Raw genomic sequence first — 27,224 nt, 5'->3', positions numbered from 1 at the left:
TCAGTATAACTATATCGACAGTGTTATAGGTTAATACAATGAATACTTATGCATTATACATTTATATCCCAATAGTATACATACCACTGGGTTAAATGAAAACGATCGAATGATTCGATAGATCCATCAATCAGAAAAACGATTTTTCGAAAAAGTAAATTTAACCTAATTTAAGGATCTAGACTGCCGATCTAAAATGGGAGATGGTAAATATGCAAATGCAGTGTTCAGCTGCATTTGAAGGTATTTATATAATGTTCAAAAATCAACAGTCCATGGGCCTGATTCACAAAGCCGCGCAAACCGTCCAGCACGGGTGCGGCAAACAGCCAGCACGCGAAGCGCCGCCCGCGGCCTCCCGCGCGCGCAAAACGCCGCGACCCACGCGACCGCGGCAAAACGCGTTTGCAATAGTCCGCGACCGCGCGAATCGCGGCACCCCACGCGCGCAAAAGCCCGCGAACGGCACCCCACGCGCCAACCACCCAGCACACCCGCGCCAAACAGCCCGCACGCCCCCGCGAACCAAGCCCACATGCCCAAAATTTCCATATGCTGGAGGAGGTTTTTATAACAAAAATTGATTAAAAACTAAAGTTATAAAATATATATATATATACAGATATACATACACATACATACATATATATATACACACATATACATATACACGCAGCCACAAATTAAATTAATAATAAAATAATAATAATAGTACTAATAATGCACAAATTACATATGCAAGAATCCAGCATTCATAGTACAGTATAGGAGATATTTATCTTGCCCGTGAATATATAGCTTATAAGATAGACTAAAGTGCATATATCAATCTAAAAAAAGGGGGAACAATTATCACAAGACTTGGCCAGGTATAAATAGACATGTGTCTGACACTAACTGACACTTTAAGAATACCTGGTCATTGATATCATAAAAACAGCAAAAAACTGTGCATAGTTTAAACAGCAGGGGGAGCGCTTCATATAACTGTAATAATGGGAGTAAGCTTGACTTACCAAATGAACAAGTCGATATGGCAAAGGGAGCCTCTAATGGAGACTCTGAAGAGCTGCAATATATATTAGCTTTGCTAATCTCTGCAGCTGCAGTAATGAGAGCTCAACGAGGGGTGGATCAGATGTTCAGAGGGTGGGATGACATCACATAAGATGATGACTTCCGCAGGAAGTTGTGGCGCCGCCATCTTGGTTTAGGGCATTGATATATATATTGTGGGAAACTCGCCAGTGCTCATGTATGTTAGACATAACAGCAGCTGAAAGAACCCTGTTGCTGTTCTGTCACTAGATGGCAGCAAAGTGCACAATGTTTCTATTAGTAGGGTAATAACACACTGAATATCTATATGCACATTAGCACAAAATTAAGTCATGAGAAAATGTAATTGTTCCCCCTTTTTTTAGATTGATATATGCACTTTAGTCTATCTTATAAGCTATATATTCACGGGCAAGATAAATATCTCCTATACTGTACTATGAATGCTGGATTCTTGCATATGTAATTTGTGCATTATTAGTACTATTATTATTATTTTATTATTAATTTAATTTGTGGCTGCGTGTATATGTATATGTGTGTATATATATATGTATGTATGTGTATGTATATCTGTATATATATATATATTTTATAACTTTAGTTTTTAATCAATTTTTGTTATAAAAACCTCCTCCAGCATATGGAAATTTTGGGCATGTGGGCTTGGTTCGCGGGGGCGTGCGGGCTGTTTGGCGCGGGTGTGCTGGGTGGTTGGCGCGTGGGGTGCCGTTCGCGGGCTTTTGCGCGCGTGGGGTGCCGCGATTCGCGCGGTCGCGGACTATTGCAAACGCGTTTTGCCGCGGTCGCGTGGGTCGCGGCGTTTTGCGCGCGCGGGAGGCCGCGGGCGGCGCTTCGCGTGCTGGCTGTTTGCCGCACCCGTGCTGGACGGTTTGCGCGGCTTTGTGAATCAGGCCCATGGACTGTTGATTTTTGAACATTATATAAATACCTTCAAATGCAGCTGAACACTGCATTTGCATATTTACCATCTCCCATTTTAGATCGGCAGTCTAGATCCTTAAATTAGGTTAAATTTACTTTTTCGAAAAATCGTTTTTCTGATTGATGGATCTATCGAATCATTCGATCGTTTTCATTTAACCCAGTGGTATGTATACTATTGGGATATAAATGTATAATGCATAAGTATTCATTGTATTAACCTATAACACTGTCGATATAGTTATACTGAGGAGCTCTTTCACTATTGTAGGCACTTTTATTGGCCTGATGAAGCGGGCTTGGACCCGCGAAACGCGTTGCCTGTGCTAAATAAAAATCTTTTGTCATATACAAGGATTTCGTTATTGAGGTAAGCCACCTCATATTATTTCCTCGATTTTAAGCTGTTTTTAGATGCTTTTATTTCAACCAGGGCGCCTCTTTACCTTCAATTGTATTTCTGGAAGCTGATGCTCTGGACAGAGGAGGCAAAGATTCAGGTATCTGTCAACAGAAGAGGTTGGTCACCAGAACCTTATACCAACTGTAAAGGATGGTGGTGGAAATAATCTGGTTTGGGGATGCCTTCCTTCATAAGATTTTGAGCTCACCATCATACACTCACCTAAAGGATTATTAGGAACACCTGTTCAATTTCTCATTAGTGCAATTATCTAATCAATCAATCACATGGCAGTTGCTTCAATGCATTTAGGGGTGTAGTCCTGGCCAAGACAATCTCCTGAACTCCAAACTGAATGTCATAATGGGAAAGAAAGGTGATTTAAGCAATTCTGAGCGTGGCATGGTTGTTGGTGCCAGATGGGGCGGTCTGAGTATTTCACAATCTGCTCAGTTACTGGGATTTTAACGTACAACCATTTCTAGGGTTTACAAAGAAAGGTGTGAAAAAGGAGATGTATGCAAGAGGTCAGAGAATGGGCCGGCTGATTCAAGCTGATAGAAGAGCAACATTGACTGAAATAGCCACTCGTTACAACCGAGGTATGCAGAAAAGCGTTTGTGAAGCCACAACACGCACAACCTTGAGGCGGATGGGCTACAACAGCAGAAGACACCACCGGGTACCACTCATCTCCACTACAAATAGGAAAAAGAGGCTATAATTTGCACGAGCTCACCAAAATTGGACAGTTGAAGACTGGAAAAATGTTGACTGGTCTGATGAGTCTCGATAGAGTCAGAATTTGGCACAAACAGAATGAGAACATGGATCCATCATGCCTTGTTACCTGCTATGTAGGCTGGTGGTGGTGGTGTACAACGAACAAATTACATGGTTAATATTAATAATTTGTTGATCTCTATTCTATTTTTTAAATTCTCACTTTGCAATGTTTTGATTTCTTTATTTCATAGTTAGAGAAGGTGACAGTTGGCCAATGAAAGAAGCTTTTGAAGGAAGAGAAGGGCAGAAATGTATTAATTAGGGCTGAGCCACAAAACATAAACCTGCAACTTCAGCGCTGTCTTTCAGTTTCCACTTCAAGCCTGTTTTACGTCATTAAAGGCCTAAAATAGTCAATAATGGTGCTTCTCTACATGAGAAGGAAACAATAAAACCAACCGCCATCCACTTTCATCTTGGTCAGATAGGATTTAAAATCTATTTACATGATGACTGTCTTGGCACATGTGTGCTATTGTTGTGGGAGTATTTAGATTTTTCTCTTAAGTGTGGCGTGAGTACGGCATGGCAGGATTAATATGATCTGGCCGACAACCATTATGTCCCACATTAATCTCAAACATAAGTTACGAAATCAAAGTACACCATGTGCTCTTGTAGCAAGCAAACATTTTAGCTGGCTAAACATAACCTTGTTTGTATCGGCGACACTGTTCTGTCTGGCATCAAAGATGATGAGCTTGTGTGATTGGGCATTGGCATCCATTATCGTCTGCAGGTACTTTTCATCTTCTTTACATCTCTTGTCACTGGGCCCAACTAAAGGCTGGCTACAGCGGGCTATGGTGGCCTGGCTTTCAGGGTGGATCCAGCACAAAACCTGCAAGTAAAAGCACTATTAAAATAACTATTATAAAATATATGACATTGACACAAAGGTCATTTTAAAGAGGAACAGCAGAGCAAAATGCATTTTTTGTAAACATTTTTGAAAATACCGTATACACTTTATTTGCTCCTAAAATGGACCCCCAGAGCAAAATCTCAGTTTATACCTAGTTTTTAGTGGTCCCCATCTTTCTATACAGCATACCTGGCGTCTAGTGGTCTTCCATAGTGTCTGGTGGCTGCCCTCCCTACCCAAGGCATCTAATTGCATTTTACACACAGCGGAGGCAGTGGAATAGAATCTCACCTGATTGGGGGCTGGACACACTGCCTCTGCCTTTGGCCTTTAGTGTTTGAACTCTTTCTCTACATCCTAGTTCAGTGAGTTCAAACGCATTTCCCCACCTGCAGAAATGTCTTACAGCCAGGTGATCATTTAGAGCATAAAGTGATTTTGTAGCAACCCCCACCCATGCAGGAAATTGTTCAGTCTGTCAAATTCTGTATCTGCAGACCTCAGAACTTAAAATGTACTGAGCAGTATTTTAACGATTTTAAAATTCAGAGCGGTGTGACAAAAGAATGTGCTTCTAGTGCTAGTGGTGGTGTGAGACCCAATATGCACAATTAGGAGAAAAGGTTATAAATACTAAAAACAAATAATAAATGTACATGCTAAATAAATAATAATATGTTCTTGAACCACTTCACCACTGAGGGGTTTTACCCCTTGAACACCAGAGCAATTTTCACCTTTCAGCGCTCCATCCATTAATTCGTCTATAACTTTATTATTACTTATCGCAATGAAATGAACTAGATCTTGTTTTTTTTCGCCACCAATTAGGCTTTCTTTAGGTGGGACATTTTGCCAAGAATTATTTTATTCTAAATGTGTTTTAATGGGAAAATAGGAAAAGATGTGGGAAAAAAATATTTTTTTTCAGTTTTCGGCCATTATAGTTTTTAAATAATGCATGCTACTGTAACTAAAACCCATGAAATGTATTTGCCCATTTGTCCCGGTTATAAAACCGTTTAAATTATGTCCCTATCACAATGTTTGGCGCCAATGTTTTATTTGGAAATAAAGGTGCATTTTTTCAGTTTTGCATCCATCCCTAATTACAAGCCCATAGTTTATAAAGTAACAGTGTTATACCCTCTTGACATAAATATTTAAAAAGTTCACTCCCTTTTTTTTTTTATTACAAAAAAAATAAATAAATAAAATCGGGGAGTATGGGAGGTAATGAGTTAATTTATTGTGTAAAACTTATGTGTTTGTATATGTAAAATGCTTTAGGGTGTAGTTGTACTATTTGGCCACAAGATGGCCACAGTGTGTTTGTTTACATGCGACCTGTAAGCATCTGGAAGGACACTTACAGGAAGCAGTACGAGGCTGGGAAGATCACGATTGCGCTGATTCTAATAGAAGCAGCGGATCATTGCGGGGATTTAGATCAACGAACGGGAATGGATTTTCCCATTCATTGATCTCCGAGCGGGCGGCAGCGGGCACGAGCGGCGGGAGCACAGACAGCGGCGGTAGTGCGGAAGGTACGGATTTCTCCATCCCTGGTTTTTTAGGGGGGGGGGGGGGGGGGGAAAGGGACGGAGAAATTCGTACCGCGGGGGGTTAAGTGGTTAAATAGAACCCGAGGTGGGGTTCTGACAATGCTATCCTCATACAGAGGCTGGGTCTGCCTATACAGCCCAGCCTCTGTTGCTATCCAGATCCCCCCTAAGCCCCCCCCCCCCCTGCACTCTGCTATCCCACATAAATCACAGCCACGCTGTGCGGACTGTGTTCACCTCTGTAGTGTAAGTCTCACAGCACCCCCCGCCTCCTGCATAGCTCTGGTTCCCGCCCGTATCCCTTCCCTCCAATCAGCGGGGAGGGACGCGGGCGGGGACCGCAGCTATGCAGTACAGAGGTAAACACAGCCAGCTGTGACACGCTGCTTGTCGACAGCGCAGCTGTGATTTATGGGGGATAGCAGAGTGCAGGGGGTGCTTAGGGGGGGTCTGGATAGCAACAGAGGCTGGGCAGTATAGGCAGACCCAGCCTCTGTATGCGGATAGCATTGTCAGAACCTCAGCTCGGATTCTCTTTAACACAGGCCATTAAAGTGTAGGCTCTTTGAATCAATACATACACCTCAAAGCTACAGCACCCACTGTAACTATTATCTGCGAAAAGACTAAAAGTATGCAAAGCATACACTGTGGTTTATACTGAAAAGAAACACGAGGTGAACATTAACTGATGAGACAGATAATTGTATCTATCCTCCTCCTAAAAAATTACATTTTTTGGATACCTCACAGTGTTATTTTAATTTTTAAATCTACTTTTTAAGTTTTCGCTGTTTCATTGTCTCTGCTCAATAACACATTCATTGAAGTATGCTAGAACTAAAATCTCATTGACCCTTTTTATCCATTTCCTGCTCTTAGAAGCCATTTTCTGCCAGGAAAGTGTTTTATAGCTGTAATACCTTATCAGTGATCATTTGATCCCTGATTTTTAACTCTTTCAGGCAGAGAAATAAAAAAAAAAAGAAAAGAGAAAACAGCATAGTTATTTGTGTGCTTGGCACTGTACATACACATGTCTATCTCGTCAAGTCACCTCGTGTATCCTTGAAGTAAGCCTTCCCATAATGGCACCATTTTCAGGCCAGTTCTGCCAATGTAAGACTCCTTGTCCAATCTGTCACTTAACACAACTACACCTTACACACACACACACAAACACACACACACACACACACACACACACACACACACACACACACCTTTCCTGCAAACAGCAATTGGTGTAAAAGGTCCCTTCTAGTTCCAGAGAGAGCACCTGTGGACAAAAAGTTGACATCATTCTGGAAAAGAACTCTACACACTGTCACTGTAGTTTGTATTTATTACATTACATAACCTGTCAACATCAAATATCAACAGGCCCCTTGCTTACCGGAATACGTCCTTTAGCTCTGAATGCTGCCACCCTGCCCAGGTCATCATCTGCTACACTTGTAGGTACAACAAGGACAGCTGGGTAAGTGTCACAGAGTTCATAGTTACTGTTGATCTTGGAAATCTTCCAGCTCTCATTCGGCAGTCCCTATAGAGGAAACAGGTAGCATCAGTGGTTTACAGTGGTTTGCAAAAGTATTCGGCCCCCTTGAAGTTTTCCACATTTTGTCATATTACTGCCACAAACATGAATCAATTTTATTGGAATTCCATGTGAAAGACCAATACAAAGTGGTGTACACGTGAGAAGTGGAACAAAAATCATACAGGATTCCAAACAAATAACTGCTAAGTGGGGTGTGCGTAATTATTCAGCCCCCTTTGGTCTGAGAGCAATCAGTTGTCCATGGACATTGCCTGATGAGTGCTAATGACTAAATAGAGTTCACCTGTGTATAATCTAATGTCAGTACAAATACAGCTGCTCTGTGATGGCCTCAGAGGTTGTCTAAAAGAATATTGGGAGCAACAACACCATGAAGTCCAAAGAACACACCAGATAGGTCAGGGATAACGTTATTGAGAAATTTAAAGCAGGCTTAGGCTAGAAAAAGATTTCCAAAGCCTTGAACATCCCACGGAGCACTGTTCAAGCGATCATTCAGAAATGGAAGGAGTATGGCACAACTGTACACCTACTAAGACTAGGCCGTCCATCTTAACTCACAGGCCGAACAAGGAGAGCGCTGATCAGAAATGCAGTCAAGAGGCCCATGGTGACTATGGATGAGCTGCAGAGATCTACAGCTCAGGTGGGGGAATTTGTCCATAGGACAACTATTAGTCGTGCGCTGCACAAAGTTGGCCTTTATGGAAGAGTGGAAAAAAGAAAGCCATTGTTAACAAAAAAGCATAAGAAGTCCCGTTTGCAGTTTGCCACAAGCCATGTGGGGGACACAGCAAACATGTGGAAGAAGGTGCTCTGGTCAGATGACACCAAAATGGAACTTTTTGGCCAAAATGCAAAACACTATAATGTGTGGCGGAAAACTAACACTGCTTATCACTCTGAACACACCATCCCCACTGTCAAATATGGTGGTGGCAGCATCATGCTCTGGGGGTGCTTCTCTTCAGCAGGGACAGGGAAGCTGGTCAGAGTTGATGGGAAGATGGTTGGAGCCAAATACAGGGCAATCTTGGAAGAAAACCTCTTGGAGTCTGCAAAAGACTTAAGACTGGGGCGGAGGTTCACCTTCCAGCAGGACAACGACCCTAAACATAAAGCCAGGGCAACAATGGAATCATTTAAAACAAAACATATCCATGTGTAAGAATGGCCCAGTCAAAGTCCCGATCTAAATCCAATCGAGAATCTGTGGGTGGAGAGAGAGAGAGAGAGAGAGAGAGAGAGAGAGAGAGAGAGAGAGAGAGAGAGAAACATAGAAAACAGAGAGAGACATGCGCCCTGCATGTATTTAGAGAGTTTAGCCTGTCTAAGTCCCTCTCATCTGTGACTAATCACCACTGTAATTTGATCTCTCAGCTGTGTCAGCTGGCTGACTCAGCAGTCCAGCTATTTTGTAAACACAGGATGTTAACCCTATTTCTGCTTCCACGAAAGCAAGTAGACACGCTGCAGATTTATTGCAGGACTTGTATTAGCTGTAACAAAAAAAATTTTTTTCTGTGAAGGTTATTATGCTGTTGCTTGTCTTTTAGAGCAGAGAGGAATGTCCGAGTTTAGGTTCGCTTTAAGACTGGATTCCACAGTTTCCCCCAGGTTAATATACTTTCAGTTACTATATTTTCACAAGTAATACAGAGTTCATGGTCTGTATACAGAGTGGGGTATAGCACTGTATTAGCTAGGCCTATAATACAGAGTTCATGGTCTGTATATAGGAGTGAGGTATAGCACTGTATTAGCTAGGTCTATTTTTAACCACTTGCCGACCAATGGATTTTTCACTGATCGGTGCTGCGGGGGCTCTACAGCCCGCAGCACCGATCAGGAGTGCAGCAGGGCGATCAGACTACCCCCCTTTTTTCCCCACTAGGGGGATGTCCTGCTGGGGGGGTCTGATCGCCGCCGGCCATCTGCGTTTTGCGGGGGGGGGCTTCTCAAAGCCCCCCTCCGCAGCCATTTCCGCCCTCTTCCTCCTTACCTCCCTCCCTCTCTCCGTAATGCGCAGGACGGAGTTCCGTCCTGCGCATTGAAGGATAGGCTTCAGCCTATCATATGCCGGCGATCCCCGGCCAATCAGAGGCCGGGGATCGCCGATCTGCCTTACGGCGCTGCTGCGCAGCAGCGCCGTATGATGTAAACAGCGGGGATTTCTTCCCCGCCTGTTTACATTTTGCCGGAGAGCTGCGATCGGCGGCTCTCCGGCTGTTCACGGAAACACCCTCCGTGAACTGACATGGAAAGGCCGCTCGATCGAGCGGCCGTTTCCATGGTAACCCGCAGACGACCAGTTTACGCCAATCGGCGTTAGCTGGTCGTCAAGAGGTTAACATCGAGTCTCAAGCAACCAGAAAGCACTTATCCCGCATTAGCCGATCAATGTTGTTGCCAGATAACTAAGTCTCTACTGTTATTACAGTACATAGACTTTAAGACCCATTCACACTCTGGCACTTTTTGCCTACGATTTCCGCTTTGCTGATCGCCGGTGATCAGCAAAGCACGTTGCACAAGTGATGCACTAGTAACCCTATGGGATTACGCTCACTGATTGCGATGCTTTTGCGATTATCGCTGATTGCAAACGCGCTACATGCAGCATCTTCTCAGCGATTCAAATTCAATTAAATCACTGAAAAAAGTACCAGTAATACAAAATTATGATCGCTAGGCAATTGCAAAAATCACAACCGCTGCCCACATACAGCACACAGATTTACCATAGATTTCAGCACAAAATGTATTGGAAATCATACTACGGCTGCCACTTCCCAGGTCTCCCCCATGTAATGTGTGTTGTAGTGTCACCCGTCCGCTGGCACGCCTCCCTCCTGTGTTCTGCACCTTTCTCCATTGACAGCAGGCACTCCTGTATCACGTGGCCCATGGCATGTACTGACGTTCGTACATACGGCAAGGTCAGGAGGCACCTGGCGGCGATGAAGAGAACACATGGGACACAGAAGGTGTGCCAAGTGGATAGGTGAGTCTGCAACACTCTGCACAGCTCAAAGGGATGGGGTGCACATTGCATTGGGGGGGCTGTCTTGAAAATCAAACTACAGGCATGCACCCGATCCGGCGTGACATGACCAATAAACGTATCGGGGAATGCTCGTCTGTGGGGTCGCTTCGCCGTGGATTCCCTGATCCATCACCTTGTGAGTATGTACCGTAACACACACCAATACTTTGTAACCCGTTCCTGCACTATTCAACACAAAAAGAATTAACATGCCTTGAATGAAAAGTAATAAACTGGTACAAAAGCAAAGCCATGGACAAAAGCAGAGCATCTATAGAAAAAATAAGATGAGATAAATGCAGTACACACCTGTCTCTTGTATTCTGACGTTGGATCATAAACTTTCCAGCCGTCCACAGAAAATTTTTCTTTGTAACTGAATGCAAACAGAGGCTGAAAGAAACAAGCAGAAGATTATGGAAAATAGTCTACTTTCTCCTTTGTAAACAAAGCAAGAGTAAAGGGGACCATATGCTTATATATCAACACCCAATGTGGTAAAACCATTGATCTCTCTCCAATCCGGGTGAAATTCTTACCGCAAACAGCACCTCGATGTTCAACAGAATTCAGCAGAATATCTACTGAAAAACAATCGTCCTCATTGCACGGTTCCATGCAAGCAGCTCTGTAGCCCGTTGATGGACCACCAATCCTGTCTCTTGCTCCGGAATGATACAAATCATACATACTGTCAGATAGTATTGATTGGTTTATGTCAAAATCAATCGAAATTTAATTGATCATACATTTTGAGGCAAGATTTCTGGCAGCTTCAGAGTGATCAAATCTACTGGGAACCGACGAGGAAAAACGATAAGTGTATGGCCACCTTAAATTAAATTTGTAACTTTAAAAAAAATATACATGCTTACTTTAATAGAAGGAAGCCTATTGATGCTTCAGAGGCTTCCCCAATCCTCTACAGCCCCTCCACTGCCCACAGGACCCGCTTCACGCTTACGGCCCCATGTATGGAGGATTGGTGTAGATCTGTGGAGAGTTGACTAATCAGTGGCCACTGTGAACACTGAAAGAAATAACTGCATGCTAAACAGATGATTCAGTCTGCAAATATCGGGTGCTGCCTGCTTATATTGAAATAAGAAGCACAACTAAAGTATGTATTTAGCATACATTGTTTATAGGGATTACTGTGAAGAAGGAAATAATTTTAAATTGATAGAGCTATGTTAATGTAATGCAAATGTATGCAAGTTGTAATTGGATCAATCAAAATCATCAGCTTCGGCATTTCATTGGTCCATTTCTAAGCTTCGTACATTTGGTAGCACATGCCTTTGCTTCTTTCATAAAGGAAGGGACAGGTTTTCTCTAATCCAAATTCCAGAAGTGAATCCTTTCAATGTACTCCTCCACAGGGCTGAACTCAGAAGTATTAGTAGGCTTAGTATCTGCCCAATCAACGCACTTTCTGACAATTTTGCTCGGCCCATATCCTAACTGCATAATATGTACATGCAAGCTGCAATTATTAGCACCTCATTGCCTGGCTTCTGTGCTGATGCTCTGCCTCTAATACTTTGGCGAGACGTGTGGACAGCTGTCGCCGGCAGGGAGCTGTCGCTCTCTGTTCACGTGCACGCATGTGAGTATGTAGCTTAAAAGCTGTCAATGGCTGTAGGACGTGATGTAGAGCACAAGGAAAAAGGAAAGTCCCAAAGCTCAACCGTGTCAATGATTTCAGTACCAGGGAGTCAACCAGTCAGCACCTGGATCTATCAAGGTGCAAATCCATTAGACCAACATAGAAAGAAAGACTGGGTCTCCACCTGGGATTAGTGCAATTGTAGCAAAGTGATTTTATTCCATAGCATTGCTATGGAATAAAATCACTTTGCTACAATTGCACTAATCCCAGGTGGAGACCCAGTCCTACTTTCTATGTTGGACGTGATGTAGAGATCATCAATGATGGCCTCATTTCATTTAGGCCCCGTTCACATCACAAACGCGGATGGCCACGCATGCGGAACGCAACGCATGCGAACGCACGCCATCCGCGTTTGTGTGCGTTGCATGGCTGATCCCATCACTGAAAAGTGAATGGGACAGCCATGCGTTTTTTTAAAAAATGCGTGCAGCATGCGTTCCCGGACCGCACAGGTCCGGAACGTATGCAGTGTGAACATCAGACATTGCACTCTATGCAATGTCTGATGTCGTGCGTGTCGGACACCTGCACGCGTTTCCAAAACGCGGCTGGAAACGCGTGCAGTGTGAACGGGGCCTTACTGTTACCAGTCCTCCTGCTTTGAAGATAAGATGTGAGCCTGCTGTTCCTGCCAGTAAGTTTCTGTCCTCTCTCTTCACATAAAGTTGTGGAGTTGGAAGGCTAGAGGAGGCTGCAATGGCCATCTTTGATAAGGATCAGTGTACGATCTGAAGGGGTTTCCATGAATAAATAAGGGGGACTGTGTCCATAGCTGCATAAAGTTGCTGTGGCCATAGGATTTTCTTTGTTTTTTTTTTTTTTTTTTACTTTTCTGCTTTAATGCATACAGAGCAATCTGCATTATGTACGTTGCTACAAAGCATAAGTAAAGTAGTCCACAGTGTATAACATTAAGTTATTACAAAGGCACAAAAAGTACCATCAAGTTAATTCAACAAGACTATACTGCACAGTGTGTAAGACAACCAAGCAGCTTTCAGTATACCTGGCAGACCTGACTGGTTCCTGCACACATCGGTTCTCATTTACATAGGCTGTTTTATTCAGCAAATCTGAACTTGATTCTTTAACACCTGTGAGATATCAGAGAATAGCAAGCCCTGGGTTTAAAGAGTACTTCCCGAGAAAAAGACAGAGCCTGCCATGTAAGGCTCTGAGAGGATTGGTGGGTCACCCCCACTGACATGAAATTCAGTGGACAGGTGAATCTCCGACCCTCCAAACCAACCCCTCATCAGCAAGACATTCATGGCCATTTTTTATGAAGCTCTGGCTGCCCCCACCTGCATTGGCGCAGCCCACTGCCAGCTCAATAGCCACCAATTAGGTTGCCGAGCTGGGGACAGGCTGTGGCACCGCAGGTGGGGGTGGCCAAAGCTGCAGAAGAATAGAAAAATAAAGACCAACTGTTTCTTTCAGGATTAAGACAGAACCTTACATAACAGGCTCTGTCTTTTTCATTGGGACTACTGTGTAAAGGCCACGTTCACATTATGAAACACGGATGGCCGTGCACTCCGAGCTCAACGCATGCGAACGCACGCCATCCGCGTTTGTGTGCGTTGCATGGCTGATCCCATCACTGAAAAGTGAATGGGACAGCCATGCGTTTTTTTAAAAAATGCGTGCAGCATGCGTTCCCGGACCGCACAGGTCCGGAACGTATGCAGTGTGAACATCAGACATTGCACTCTATGCAATGTCTGATGTCGTGCGTGTCGGACACCTGCACGCGTTTCCAAAACGCGGCTGGAAACGCGTGCAGTGTGAACGGGGCCTTACTGTTACCAGTCCTCCTGCTTTGAAGATAAGATGTGAGCCTGCTGTTCCTGCCAGTAAGTTTCTGTCCTCTCTCTTCACATAAAGTTGTGGAGTTGGAAGGCTAGAGGAGGCTGCAATGGCCATCTTTGATAAGGATCAGTGTACGATCTGAAGGGGTTTCCATGAATAAATAAGGGGGACTGTGTCCATAGCTGCATAAAGTTGCTGTGGCCATAGGATTTTCTTTGTTTTTTTTTTTTTTTTTTACTTTTCTGCTTTAATGCATACAGAGCAATCTGCATTATGTACGTTGCTACAAAGCATAAGTAAAGTAGTCCACAGTGTATAACATTAAGTTATTACAAAGGCACAAAAAGTACCATCAAGTTAATTCAACAAGACTATACTGCACAGTGTGTAAGACAACCAAGCAGCTTTCAGTATACCTGGCAGACCTGACTGGTTCCTGCACACATCGGTTCTCATTTACATAGGCTGTTTTATTCAGCAAATCTGAACTTGATTCTTTAACACCTGTGAGATATCAGAGAATAGCAAGCCCTGGGTTTAAAGAGTACTTCCCGAGAAAAAGACAGAGCCTGCCATGTAAGGCTCTGAGAGGATTGGTGGGTCACCCCCACTGACATGAAATTCAGTGGACAGGTGAATCTCCGACCCTCCAAACCAACCCCTCATCAGCAAGACATTCATGGCCATTTTTTATGAAGCTCTGGCTGCCCCCACCTGCATTGGCGCAGCCCACTGCCAGCTCAATAGCCACCAATTAGGTTGCCGAGCTGGGGACAGGCTGTGGCACCGCAGGTGGGGGTGGCCAAAGCTGCAGAAGAATAGAAAAATAAAGACCAACTGTTTCTTTCAGGATTAAGACAGAACCTTACATAACAGGCTCTGTCTTTTTCATTGGGACTACTGTGTAAAGGCCACGTTCACATTATGAAACACGGATGGCCGTGCACTCCGAGCTCAACGCATACGAACGCATGCCATCCGTGTTTCTATGCGTTGCGTGGCCGATCCCATTCACTAAAGTGAATGGGTCAGCTGCGCATTTCTGCAAAAAATGCGTGCAGCATGCGTTCCCGGACCACACTGGTCTGGAACGCATGCAGTGTGAACATCAGACAGTGCTATCTATGCACTGTCTGATGTCGTGCGTGTCAGCCTCCTGCACGCGTTCCCGAAACGCAGATGGGAACGCGTGCAGTGTGAACGGAGCCTGATACATGAAGATGTCACTGCAGATGCTACACATGATTGCAATAACATGATTGCTATTTTACTATCTAGCAATCCTCACTATGATCTGACATGACACAGCTGAGGGAGCAGCCACATAGGAGTATATATAGGAATCCAGTGCAGGCATGAGGATGTTACTGAAGAAGCCTGACTCAGCCTGTTGGCAGCTGTCTTTCTTTTGTACAACAACAGCATTACCAAGGTCAATGACACCACTCACCATTCCATTAGAGACAGGATACGCATGCCTTATAAGAGTTTCAAATATTTCCAGTTTGGTCTGCTCTTCCTGTTTGTAAGCCAGCCGCAAGTTCCTCATGTCCTTTCAAGACACAAATAAAGGATTTCATCACAACAAGCAAACACGATAGTACAAAGTGGTGATTCAAAAAGCAAGAGGAAGAAGAAAGAATTCACTTCGGATACCGTCTGCATTACAAACAATAAAGCCTTCACGGGCAAACATCCACAGTCACCCTGTCAGTGGGGAATGATATAAGCGGGATGAACAGGCTGCTGCAGCTTCTGCGCTGGTGAGGTCACGCTAATCTCCCTGTCTGCACACACTATATCATGTACTAAAAAGAAGTAAAAATTCACTTTCATCTAGTTTAGCTTCCTTTTAACAGCAGTCAGTGAATGCAGACAGTAGATATCTGCAGTCCTGTAAAGGTGGCCATACTTCAAGTGACTTGGCAGCTTGTCAACCATCCAATTTATTATAATCAGATGAAAATCAGTGCCGCCAAATGCATCCCCGATCAACCATGCCACCGATTTTGGGGCAAAAGTGGTCGCACTAATTGGTTGGACATGCTGCAAGATGTAGGGCCGATGTGGTCGATCGAGTGCGCCAGCAACCACATGGGACACATGTATGGAGCAAGGAGTGCGCTCAGAACCAGCCCGGATGTAGCAGTGACCGCGGACAGGTGAAGTATAGTGCACGGGGTTACGGGGGGTTACATTACACATTAGGGTGACGGGGTCAGGTAGGTGAGGCAGCGGATACGGCATCACAAGGCCGATTCTGGAGTAATTTCAGCATGAAATCCATCGAGAATTGGCCTGCGGTGCATGGGCAGCCAACAGGTCTCTCTCTAATCAGCTTAGATCAGAGAGAGATTGTGGTTGAATCTGCCCATCATTTACAGTCACTGCCACAGTTACAGGATAATCCCACAATGCTCAGCTGAAACAAAAGATCTCCTCCAACAGTTAAAGGACAACTGAAGCGAGAGGGATATGGAGGCAGCCATATTTATTTCCTTATAAATAATAACAGTTGCCTGGCAAGCCCCCTGATCTTGTGTCTCTAATACGTTTAGCCATAGACCCTGAACAAGCATGCAGCAGATCAGGTAATCTGACTAAGCTGACTCATGTTTTACTGGATTAGCAATATGCTTGTTCCAGGGTTTTGACTCAGACACTACTTATACCAAAAGATCAACAGGGCTGCCAGGCAACTGGCATGGTTTACAAGGAAATAAATATGGCAGCCTCGGGTTCCCTTTAATATGAACTACTCTCCTGCAACTGAATAGCCTTGAAGATCTTGGTTCTGACGGAAATATGCTGCTAGGGGCTCTATTATAATGGCAAAGATAGTGGCCGATAAGGGGCATCCTTGGCATGTGCCATGTTGGATATGGATTGGGTGATTAGGGGTGCCGTGTAGTTTTAGGGTGGCTGGAGGGCGGGAATAGACTTGAGAACAGAGACAGCAGTGATAGAAACCCTAAACGTCTAAGTCCCTCTCCACACTGTTATTAAAAACAAAAATAAACACCCATTCCTTGAATTGGGAAACAAAAGTAATACCGTTGAGCTAAATCTAAGTGGGGGATTTACCCCTCCCCCCATATTTTGCTGAAATAAGAGCAATATGCGCTGAACTACACATCTAAACACACTGGAAGCATTTGCCATAGTTCTTTACATAGTGATAACAAGTAAATATGGGAATAATTACAGTACTTAGAGTCGTGTTCAAATGAAAGCAGATTGAATTGCTCTTAATATCCTATTATGCTTAATAAAAAAAGCAATGTGCAAAGCATGGTTACTTCTGGTAACTAATCAAAACGCGCTTTCATTAAGTGACTGCACAGAGCAAGCTGATCACTGGCTGTCTATTGCGGATAATGCACAAAATAGCTGGTGGTGGTTATTACACAAAGCTTAATATTGTAAAGTACTGTGACTGCGCTGATCATTGCAAAACAAAAACAAATAAAAACTACCTTGCATACTATCTCTATACCACAAGAATTATTCCCTTGGCTCTGAACTCCAATCTTCTCCACTCTGCTGATCACTCCCAGCGGGACATCCAAGATGAAAGGCGGATCCTGGAGAATATGGAAAACTATGTCAATGTTAACTGATAAGGAAAGTAAATTAAAGCACATGTAAGTCAACTTACTTTTATCTTAAATGACTTGTTATTCAGCAGAGTCAGTCTTATGATTGACACACCACTACCATGATACATAGCCAGCCTGCTGATAGCTGCTGTTATTATTATAACAACACATTTACTTTTCCCCACAGTGTTTTACTAAGGGCACTGGACAGTTTACATCACTTGCTATTTCATAGTCTAGTGTCACTCGCCAGATCATTTGACAATGAACCAGAAGCATTACACCGCTTAGTCATCCATGCATAGTACCCATCAGGTTTTACATTTCATTTATTTATTAACTGCAAACAAGGTTTTTAGTCTCCCTGGCGGTATGATTACTTCCGGATTTTAGGGTCTAAAAGTGGTAGAATTTTTTCACATGGTTTTAGACCCTAAAAGCAGAAAAAAAATCATGCCGCTTGAGAGAACTGCAGCAGCCCAGCACATTACTCAACGCACCAAGAGCCTCCGACGACCAGAAGAATGGCTACCAGCATCTGGATCCCGGGGGAGGCGAGTTGCAAACGCCTGCTGTGCACAGGCTCTGCATGCACCTTCCGGCAGTTACCACAAGTCAGGCTTTGGGGTTACTGCTCTGAGCTGTGGATTTCTGGCCCAAGCCTGACTGAGGGTTACTGACAGGGAAGCTAATAAAATCAATGTGGATTAGAAAGCATTCAAACATTGTTAAATATTTCAAATATCAGTGCAAAAGACACATGAAAAGCACAGCCACAGTGGCACAGCTGCTCATTCATTCACTAACCGTCAAGCAACTGCCATAAGGATTTGATATGGGGATCTTTATGAGGGTTTCAAACTTAGGGATTATGGACTGCACATACCCAGGAGAAGGAAGTACTTGTGTGTGGTGGAAAAAAGCTGTGCACAATAGCTTCGATCTACTGGGTAAGCGCAGACCATACGTGTCTATGCCAAGTATGGATGCGCTGGTCCATGGCCTATGGCAGTGATGGCTAACCTTGGCACTCCAGATGTGGTGGAACTACAAGTCCCATGAGGCATTGCAATACTCTGACAGCTCTAAGCATAACTCGGAGAGGCAGAGGCATGATGGGTTTTGTAGTTTTGTCACAGCTGGAGTGCCAAGGTTATCCATCACTGGCCTAAGGCATGGCCTGAAAACAATAAAGCTTTGCATGTAAACAGCAAGTTCTTCTGAGGGTGTCCACTAATAATCCTTTTTCAGTCAATCTTACCAAATCTATGTAGAAGAGTAAACTGAGTGACTATATTGAATGGATACTATAAGCAGCCCTTTATATTACATAGAAATAATAAGATTGGATGAAAAAGATTGGATCATTAATGGCCACCGTAAGTACCAGTTTATAAAGCTGTGAAGTACAGTTCATGAGTCATTATCATTGCTGCTCATCTTGCATTAAAAATTGGAATGTGGAGAGGAGACCTCATCAATTTACTATGCAGTCTCTGAAAATAGGTTTTCATTCTCACATGAGGCCTGGGCAACCGAAAGGCAACCTTACATTACCTTCCTTACTCCTATAATCTAGCTACAGTTTACCACAGCAGGTTGGTGATAACCTTCTCTGCCATTACTCGGCAAGAGTCTACGCACTATTCTCGAGCTAACCTAAAGGCCATGCAAAGTTTTTGAGTTCTCAGTGTATGGACTGTAAATCAATTTAGTGGCTTTCGCTCAATGTGCGCCTCAGTATGCACCAACCTTGCTCTATGATTTTATGTGGCCTACCACTCCGTGGCTGAGTTGTTATTATAACGACACATACAGTTGACTGTAGAATATCTAACTGTGAAGAAATTTCACAAATAGAATTACTGCAAAGGTGGCCTTTTATCACAATACAAAGATGACATTTACTGAGCTCCTAAGAGCAACCCATTCTTTCAGAAATGTTTGTTTTTTTCACAAATGCTTGAGGTCAAATATCAGTACTCACCCTTTCAACATTTTTGAAGTACATTTTAAAATCCGTCACTGTTAGTGTTCCACTGACGGCACCCCAAAATGGGCAGATATACATAACATCTTTAGCTGTGGAAAAAGAAATATATTATGTACAATATTATGTCTTTGTATGACTGACGGCAACATGGCATGCTTAAACTCATCAATGGCACAATGATGGTCTACCGATTGGATTACTAGCAGAAGCTCAACACTGAGCATCTGGAAGTATGTACATAGCTAGCCACACAAGATGGTTTTGAATGCAACAATCATTTATCATGCACTAGTGGTTTCTACAGACTAACATCAATTATCGTCCGAACGGATCCTCCAGGATACATTTTCAATGATATGAGTGAAAAGTCGTTTCTCGTTTGTTTCGGACAACGACGGTCTATCTTGTATACAGAGTTTTAATAAAGGCCTTGACTTCATTTAGGAATGCTTCATCCCCCAATAACACCATGAAACGTTTCATTTGCCATTTATTCAGTTGAAAGCAATAGCTACATTCAAGCCCAATGCAAACTTCCTATGGTTTTACAGGTTTTAATAGACAGCTGTTAGCATTTAAGGCTCCAACACTAACCTAATGCTGGGAATACACGATGAGATTTCTCAGTAGATTTACTTATCCAATTGTTTTTCTAATCGATTTCCATTCACTTCTATAACAAATCGATCTGAAAAACTATTGAAAATCAGATCGGAACTGTTGTAAATTATCTATCAAACCATCTATCTGCCAAAAAATCTCATGGTGTATTCCTAGCATAAGGCAATAACAGCAGGTGCATAGAGGTGCATAAACATCAGTACAACTCAATGTTGTGACAATTACATGCTCAGTATAATTATTAGACAGTCAACCTCTTTGCTAAGGCAAAGATAATGCTGGGTACGCATGGTGCGTTCCCGCACTCGATTCCCGTCGATTCGTTTATTTCTGACATGTCCGATTCGCGTTTCGATGGATTGTTAGGTCGATTTGCCATACTTTACATGGCATTAGACCTAAAAATCATCGAAATGCGTTCGGAAATGCGCAGAAATCGAATCGTCGGGAATAGAGTGGCGCATTCGATGCGGGAACGCAACGTGTGTACCCAGCATAAGATTAGGAGTGCCTAGTGTGAGGGATAGATAATGGTTTGTTTATACTACTTAGGGAAATGTATTAGATGGGGCAGGTGAAAAGGTCACAGTTGGGGTTAGTTGTCATCAGGAAAAGAAAGGTCTACAGTTAGGGCTGCATGAGCTAGCAACAAATAAGGCATTTTAGTTGGGCATGACGACCTTGGTTAGTGTTAGGCACTTTGCAGGTTAGGCTAAACAGGTGGGCTAAGGAAGTGTGTATAAGCACAACCCCTAAAATTCAAATATCAGCAAAAATCTCCATTGATGATACCCATCAAGCAAATTATCGGACAGCCAGTTATTGCATGTAAAAGAGAAACACACCTGCACCCACATACAGGGCTGTGAAGTCGAGACGTTGGAGTAATTTTTAGTACCAGGAGTCAGAGGTTTCATAAACTGAGTTGTCGGATTATTTTTGTACCGACTCCACAGCCCTGCCCACATACCTAACATTCATGAGGTCCTGAGATTTCCCTATCATCAGTAAACTCCACACATTAGTGGAGATCTCCAGGAGTAAAGGCGGAGATCTGGCAACCCTATTTTAGTGCAATGCATGGCACCTTTATGACCAATACAAAGATAGATCTAGATATCTATCTATATATCTATATCGATCTATCTATATACCGTATATTCCGGCGTATAAGACGACTGGGTGTATAAGACGACCCCCCAACTTTTTCAGTTAAAATATAGAGTTTGTGATATACTCACCGTATAAGACTACTCCTCTTCCAACGTACACCAAATTTAAAAAAAAAAAAATCATATACTGGTGCTGTACTGTATGTGGTACCCAGTACATAGTCAATTGACTGGTTGGATTGGTGAACTCTCCCTCTTCCTAAGTGGATTGGTCAGCTCTCCCTGTTTATCAGAGCAGTATGGAAGAATAGATCGCGCTGTGCCCATAAAATAAGCCTCTTTCACCCCTCTGGCCCGCCCTTGTATCCTATTTACCTCTCTCTCTGAACTCACACATTTGCGCCTGCACCGCTTCACTACAGTCCTCAGCAGCAAGATCTGACAGATGGTAACAGGATAGGGGGTATCACCCAGCATCAATGACACCCGGCGTATAAGACGACCCCCAACTTTTCAGAAGATTTTCAAGGGTTAAAAAGTAGTCTTATACGCAGGAATATACAGTATATGTATATATCTCTATCTATCTATCTATCTATATTTATTAAGGGGGTGTGTATGAGTAACTCTGCTTACTAAGCGCACAGCTTTCATGAGGCCTGTATGGCTATTATTGATGACATGAAGCATGTAATTCATGTGCCAACAACACTACGGTAAGTGCCTGTATCACAAAGCCTTAAAGAGAATCTGTAACAACAACAAAAAGAGAGCCCTGGGGGGTACTTACCCCGGGAGGGGGAAGCCTCTAGATCCCAAAGAGGCACCCCGCTTCCTCCTTAGTACAGTGGATCCAGAGGTTGCGCTGTACCTGGGTGTGGAGGAGGTAGCAGGTGTGGGCGCCAAGAAGGTGCACACCTCAGATAAAGCTCGGCAGCTGCCTAGCGAAACGGTCATAAGGACCGTGCACCTTCTTGGCGCCCACACCTGCTACCTCCTCCACACCCAGGTACAGCACAACACTTTGTGATTTTGTTTTATGCTTATCCAGCCTCACATGCTGCATTTTGTATGTATGTTACATCACCCATTTTGCCACCTGCTGCTCGAATAAACCATAGTGCCAGACTTTCTCTGTCTTCCAGTTTGCTTGCATTCACTTTGCTCATGTCTTGAGCACATGGTTTACTGGGTGTTTTTATGCCAGTTAATTACAGCTTTTCCCGAGTGCCTGCCAGCTCTCCCACAAGAATTGAAATTTTCTTTGGCTTGTTCCCAAGAACAGGGAATTCATGCCGTTCGTATCGGCAGGTCGTTCGTAAGTCGGACGTTCGTAAGTCGGGGACTACCTGTATATGAAATGTAAACTGCAAGAGCCCAAATCAATGTCATGCAACACACACCACACAAATTGAATTAGATTCTACTCACCAATGGCCTTGATTGACTCGCCAGGGAATAATGGTGCTTCCTCCATTTGGGCCAGCTTATTTCCATCTCTTAATGCCTGGCAGAAATAAGCAACAAACATTGTTAGCCGCCACCTGTAAACAGCTGGCAGCCTTTTGAATTTTGCTTGAATAGTGAAAGCCCCCTAAGCTTTCTGAAGATTGTGTATGTTCAATAATGAATAGGGAGCTTGTATTAATACAAGCACAGCGAGCTCTATTCAAGCCTGATCACCTCCTGCTAAAGTCATTAGCTTATATAGAAAAGACTCATCTTTGAAAAGATGTGTTGATAAAAATCCCACAAATTCTACAATCAAATTCCCATCACTGACATTGATTTTTGTGCTCTGTACTACACTGCTATAAAAAGCACTTGAAAGCTAGACTATTCTATAGCATGATCAAATATCAACATGCATTAGATTATGAAGACTTACCTCAGAAGCCTAGACACAGCAATAAAACTACTACTTTTATATACTGTAGTATACAGCCGTAAATAATATTAAGCAACATACTGTTTAATTCTACATCTAGAATGGAGCCCAAGCAAGAAGTAGCAACAGAAACAGGATGACAGAGATACATTCATTAATGTGAGGTTCCTAATGACTAGCAACGCATTTGGGCTTGAAGTTGGGATTTAAGCTGATCATGTTCACCTGTAAATAATATGCATGAAGTTGTTTCCCTTCCACTAGCACCACTCGGGATCGCAGTTGTGTGGGACGCAGCAATATCGCAAAAATTTGAAGCAAGTTGCTGGTTTTAATGGCAGATTTTAATGTAATTACTTGTAATGTGATCTTGATACCCTACTCTGTGGCCTAGCAAAAAACAGACTGGCCCTTCTCCAGTCCCTATTGAAACTCTGCTGCTCATTTCATCCACCTCTCCTCTGATGCTGCCCCTCTCTGTTAATCACTCAGTTGGCTACCAATCACCCAAAGGATCCAGTTCAAACCCCTAACACTAACAAAGCTCTACATAGGATATCGCCTCCATTCATTTCCTTATTAATTTCCAGATATCGTCCATCCCAGAACCTTCGCTCCCAAGAGACAATTTGTTGTCCAGCTTGGTCACCTCCTGTCATTATTGCATCCTGGACTTCTCACAAGTGTCACCTTTCCTTTGAAACTCTACCACAACCTATCCATCATGTTTCAAGCCTGGAAATTTTCAAAATGTACCCTCAAGACGCACCTTTTCAGACAAACTTACAATTTGCTAAAGCTAGAATTTAAAGGTCACCACCTCATCTTCTAACTTCTTTGTCTACTCACCAGTGTCTCAACCCAACTAAGCTCACAAGGGCAGGGCCCTCCCCCTTCTGTTTCCGGTTTCTGTGCAATTTATCAAATTAATATCGATCGGCATTGGTGATGTTATTCAAACTACACATCAACTGTATGTATCTGTACTCGTGTCACTGGTTGTCCTGATTGTACAGTATGTTGAACTGCTCATTATGCTCCCCATTGTTGTTTGTTCTGCGCGTTGTACAGCGCTATGGAATATGCTGGTGTTCTATAAATAAAAAAATAATAATAAAGTAATTGTGCAAGTACGTTCTTGTCTTGTAACACTCACATTAAGGAAAGTACCAGTTTATCATTCAGCAGGCAAAGTTACAGTGACACATGTAAAGAGCAGTGACAGCACTACAGAGTCTAATGACAATAATGATGATGCAGCTGACATCTCATAATCTGGCAGCCATTACATTTTGCAAACATGCTGCATAAACTACATAAAGAACATCCTCACTGAATTATTGTTGAAAGATAGTCACAATGAAAATGTAGGCACATATCAGGCAAAAGTCAAATGTTCATTATAAGCTACAATTACCTGCACTCATTTAGACAATTCACATTAACAATAATATCTCCGATTTGTGACTGCATTAGAAACAACAGCACTCATTCATTAGCCTCTGAAGGGAAAGGTCAACTAAATCAAATGCTTCCTTTCATTACAGGTTTGATGAATTGATATGTATATGAAGGCTCCAGTATGGTATAACCAGAGGACAAGCCAATTTAACAGACCATTACCGGTGGAATAGTGACATTCTGATAGTCCTATAGTCATTGATATAAGATCAACTGTGTAAAAGGAGAATTAACAGTGTTAAAAATACTGCCACTCTCAATTTATGACAGATTCCAATGGCCTTAATTCTCAAAGCATTACCACATTTGGTAATGCAAAACAATGCAGATTTTGTCAAACATTTAATTCTCTAAGCAAGTTACCGCATGAAAAAGTAAAATTACAGACCAGTGAGGTAAATTACCAGCTTACGCAGTCAAATTCTCCTTAACTGTCAGGTAATGTCAATTTTGAAAAATTATAGCAGTCAGTAAAACAAGTAAAAATGGTCTGTTTTTAAGACCAGCTCTGAGCTGTCGGTAACTACATCGCAGCCATGCGGTAAACTATAGGAAGCAAAGGAGCCAGCCAATAGGAGCCAGTCTGTCTGATTCCTCATTCCATTGGTGTCAATGTACTCCCGGGTAGGACATCTGTAGCTAAACAAACAGTCCAGACAGCCTGTTGATGATCAGCTGGATGGCCGGTAGGAGGCAGGACAGGGGGAGGGTTGCTATTCTCACCTCACTGATCATGGTTGATAAGGCAGCGCTGAGGGTAGGGTATTGTTGCAGGAGTAAAGACTATGGCCGGCCTGAGTGCAGCTGCTGCATCCTGCCAGGCGCTGTGATGTCTCTTCAAATCCACGTGTGATCAGCGCTGACTCCGCTGTGTGGCCTTTATCCTGCAGCGATCCCCGACACCCAGTGCAGCTTTATCAGACAGGATCAGCGAGGTGAGAATGGCAACACTCTCCCTCACTTTCCGGACAGATTGTTTAGAAAGTTTCCCCATTGGTGCCGCATCAGGCAAACGGTTTCAAAATACAGTGGTATGCAAAAGTTTGGGCAACCTTGTTAATCGCCATAATTTTCCTGTATAAATCGTTGGTTACCATAAAAAAAGTCAGTTAAATACATCATATAATAGACACACACAGTGATATTTGAGAAGTGAAATGAAGTTTATTGGATCTACAGAAAGTGTGAACAATCTTTGTCGTCAGGTCATCTGAGAGTTGTTTTGAGACCCCCATGTTGCTACTCTTCAGAGAAAATTAAAAGGAGGAGGGAAACTTACAATTGACCCCCTTAAATGCTCACAAATGGATTTACCCGTGTATGTAGGTCAGGGGTCATGAGCATGCCAAGCCAATGAGTTCCGATAATTAGTTCTAAAGGTTTTGGAATCAATAAAGGAAAATCATGACGATTAACAAGGTTGCCCAAACTTTCGCACCCCACTGTAGCAAAAATAAAAAAATCAGAAATGCAGCATTTCTCTGCTTGTTTTTTTTTACCAAACGGCCTTTCAGAATTGAGGCCATTGTGTTTGCAGAGCAGCATACCGGAATCTGTTATGTAACTATTACTACAAATGTGTTCTGTATATATGTAGCTGCCGACATGCCAGTTATTGGAGTGAGGTAATGATTGTTAGAGTCCAGTTAAAGGACACCTGAACTGAGAGGGGAACAGAGACTTCCATATTTACTTCCTTTTTAACAATACCGGTCTCCTGGCTGTCCTGACGATCCTCTGCCCTTAGACTCCGTACAGGCATGCAGATCAGATGTTCTTGACAGAAGTCTGACTGGATAAGCCACATGCTTCATTCGGGTGTGACATAGATACTACTGCAGCCAAAGAGATCAGCAGGATGCCTGGCACTGGTACTAGTTAAAAGGATTTAAAATGTGGCAGCTTCCATATCCCTGTCAGTTAAGGTATCCTCTAAAATCAACCTATTTTCCTATTCATCTTTTAAAAAAAATAAGCACAAGGGTAGGGGACACTAAAGATTTACCAGACATTTACCGGTAACTTATTTATCCAACAGACAAAAGTAACAGAAGACACTATTTATGTATTACCGCAAGATGTGCAGCTGCTAAATAAGGACAAGACAGGGCTAAGCATGCTACTGTCTGACCAAATCATTAACTGGTAGCAATATTCTGCATTGTAGTTGATGGCTATCAGTCCATAGGGTTGATGCATCAAACGCTGGTAATACTGTGGTGCCCACATAGCACACGGCAATATTACCTTTACTTCCGGTACCTATGGTAACGCACGTTACTTACAGTAACACATTAGTAACATGCGTTACCGTAGTAATGGTCACACTACTCTAGTACCGTGAGTCCCACTAATCATGTAATTCACGGTGCTGCAGGCAGAAGTAAAGGTAAGATTGCTATGTGTACACCACAGTATTTAGGATCGATAGGATACCTCAGCTGCCCTGTTCTTATGCAATACGTACTCAATATGGGCAGATTACACAGCCAAAGTTTTGATGTTTGGCTGGTTGTCATGGTTGGACCAACTGGTTTCCCCGATACTGATCATTGCAGAGTCTACAGTGTACTGGCCACCAAAACTACTGACTATGCTTAGTGATTCTTGTACAGACACACATTAAGCCTTGCACAAAAGCTAGATGAAACTTGGCTGAGGTGGTCAATAACAGCCGACTCTGCTGAGAACTAGTGGGTGTATAGCTGCCCCCAAAGCCTCGTCCAGCGATTAGCCTCGCAGATCAACTTGGCCAAGTACTGGCTGAGAGGATTTTTCTCTCTACTCACCCAGCTGACTGTGTGACACACCACATGTTGCTCCATCACAC

General features: G+C 43.1%; 1 protein-coding gene across 4 annotated transcripts in view; it reads right to left on the bottom strand.

The window, feature by feature from the left end:
- MTMR1 (myotubularin related protein 1) overlaps nt 1-27,224 on the bottom strand; it is a 111,694-nt gene that overhangs the window by 46,885 nt on the left and 37,585 nt on the right. For all 4 annotated transcript variants that reach the window (XM_068251023.1, XM_068251025.1, XM_068251024.1 and 1 more), the window contains 7 exons: nt 22,477-22,552; nt 19,307-19,401; nt 17,197-17,304; nt 15,171-15,272; nt 10,543-10,626; nt 7,020-7,169; nt 3,846-4,034 (listed from right to left, as the gene is read on the bottom strand). In XM_068251023.1, coding sequence (XP_068107124.1) covers nt 3,846-4,034; nt 7,020-7,169; nt 10,543-10,626; nt 15,171-15,272; nt 17,197-17,304; nt 19,307-19,401; nt 22,477-22,552 — 804 coding nt within the window. The remainder of the gene's footprint in view (nt 1-3,845; nt 4,035-7,019; nt 7,170-10,542; nt 10,627-15,170; nt 15,273-17,196; nt 17,305-19,306; nt 19,402-22,476; nt 22,553-27,224) is intronic.

Source organism: Hyperolius riggenbachi, chromosome 8 (assembly GCF_040937935.1).
Source record: "Hyperolius riggenbachi isolate aHypRig1 chromosome 8, aHypRig1.pri, whole genome shotgun sequence".
Classification (NCBI taxonomy): Eukaryota; Metazoa; Chordata; class Amphibia; order Anura; family Hyperoliidae; genus Hyperolius; species Hyperolius riggenbachi.
The sequence above is the reverse complement of the archived record's forward strand: the minus strand, read 5'-3'. Positions and strand labels throughout refer to the sequence as shown.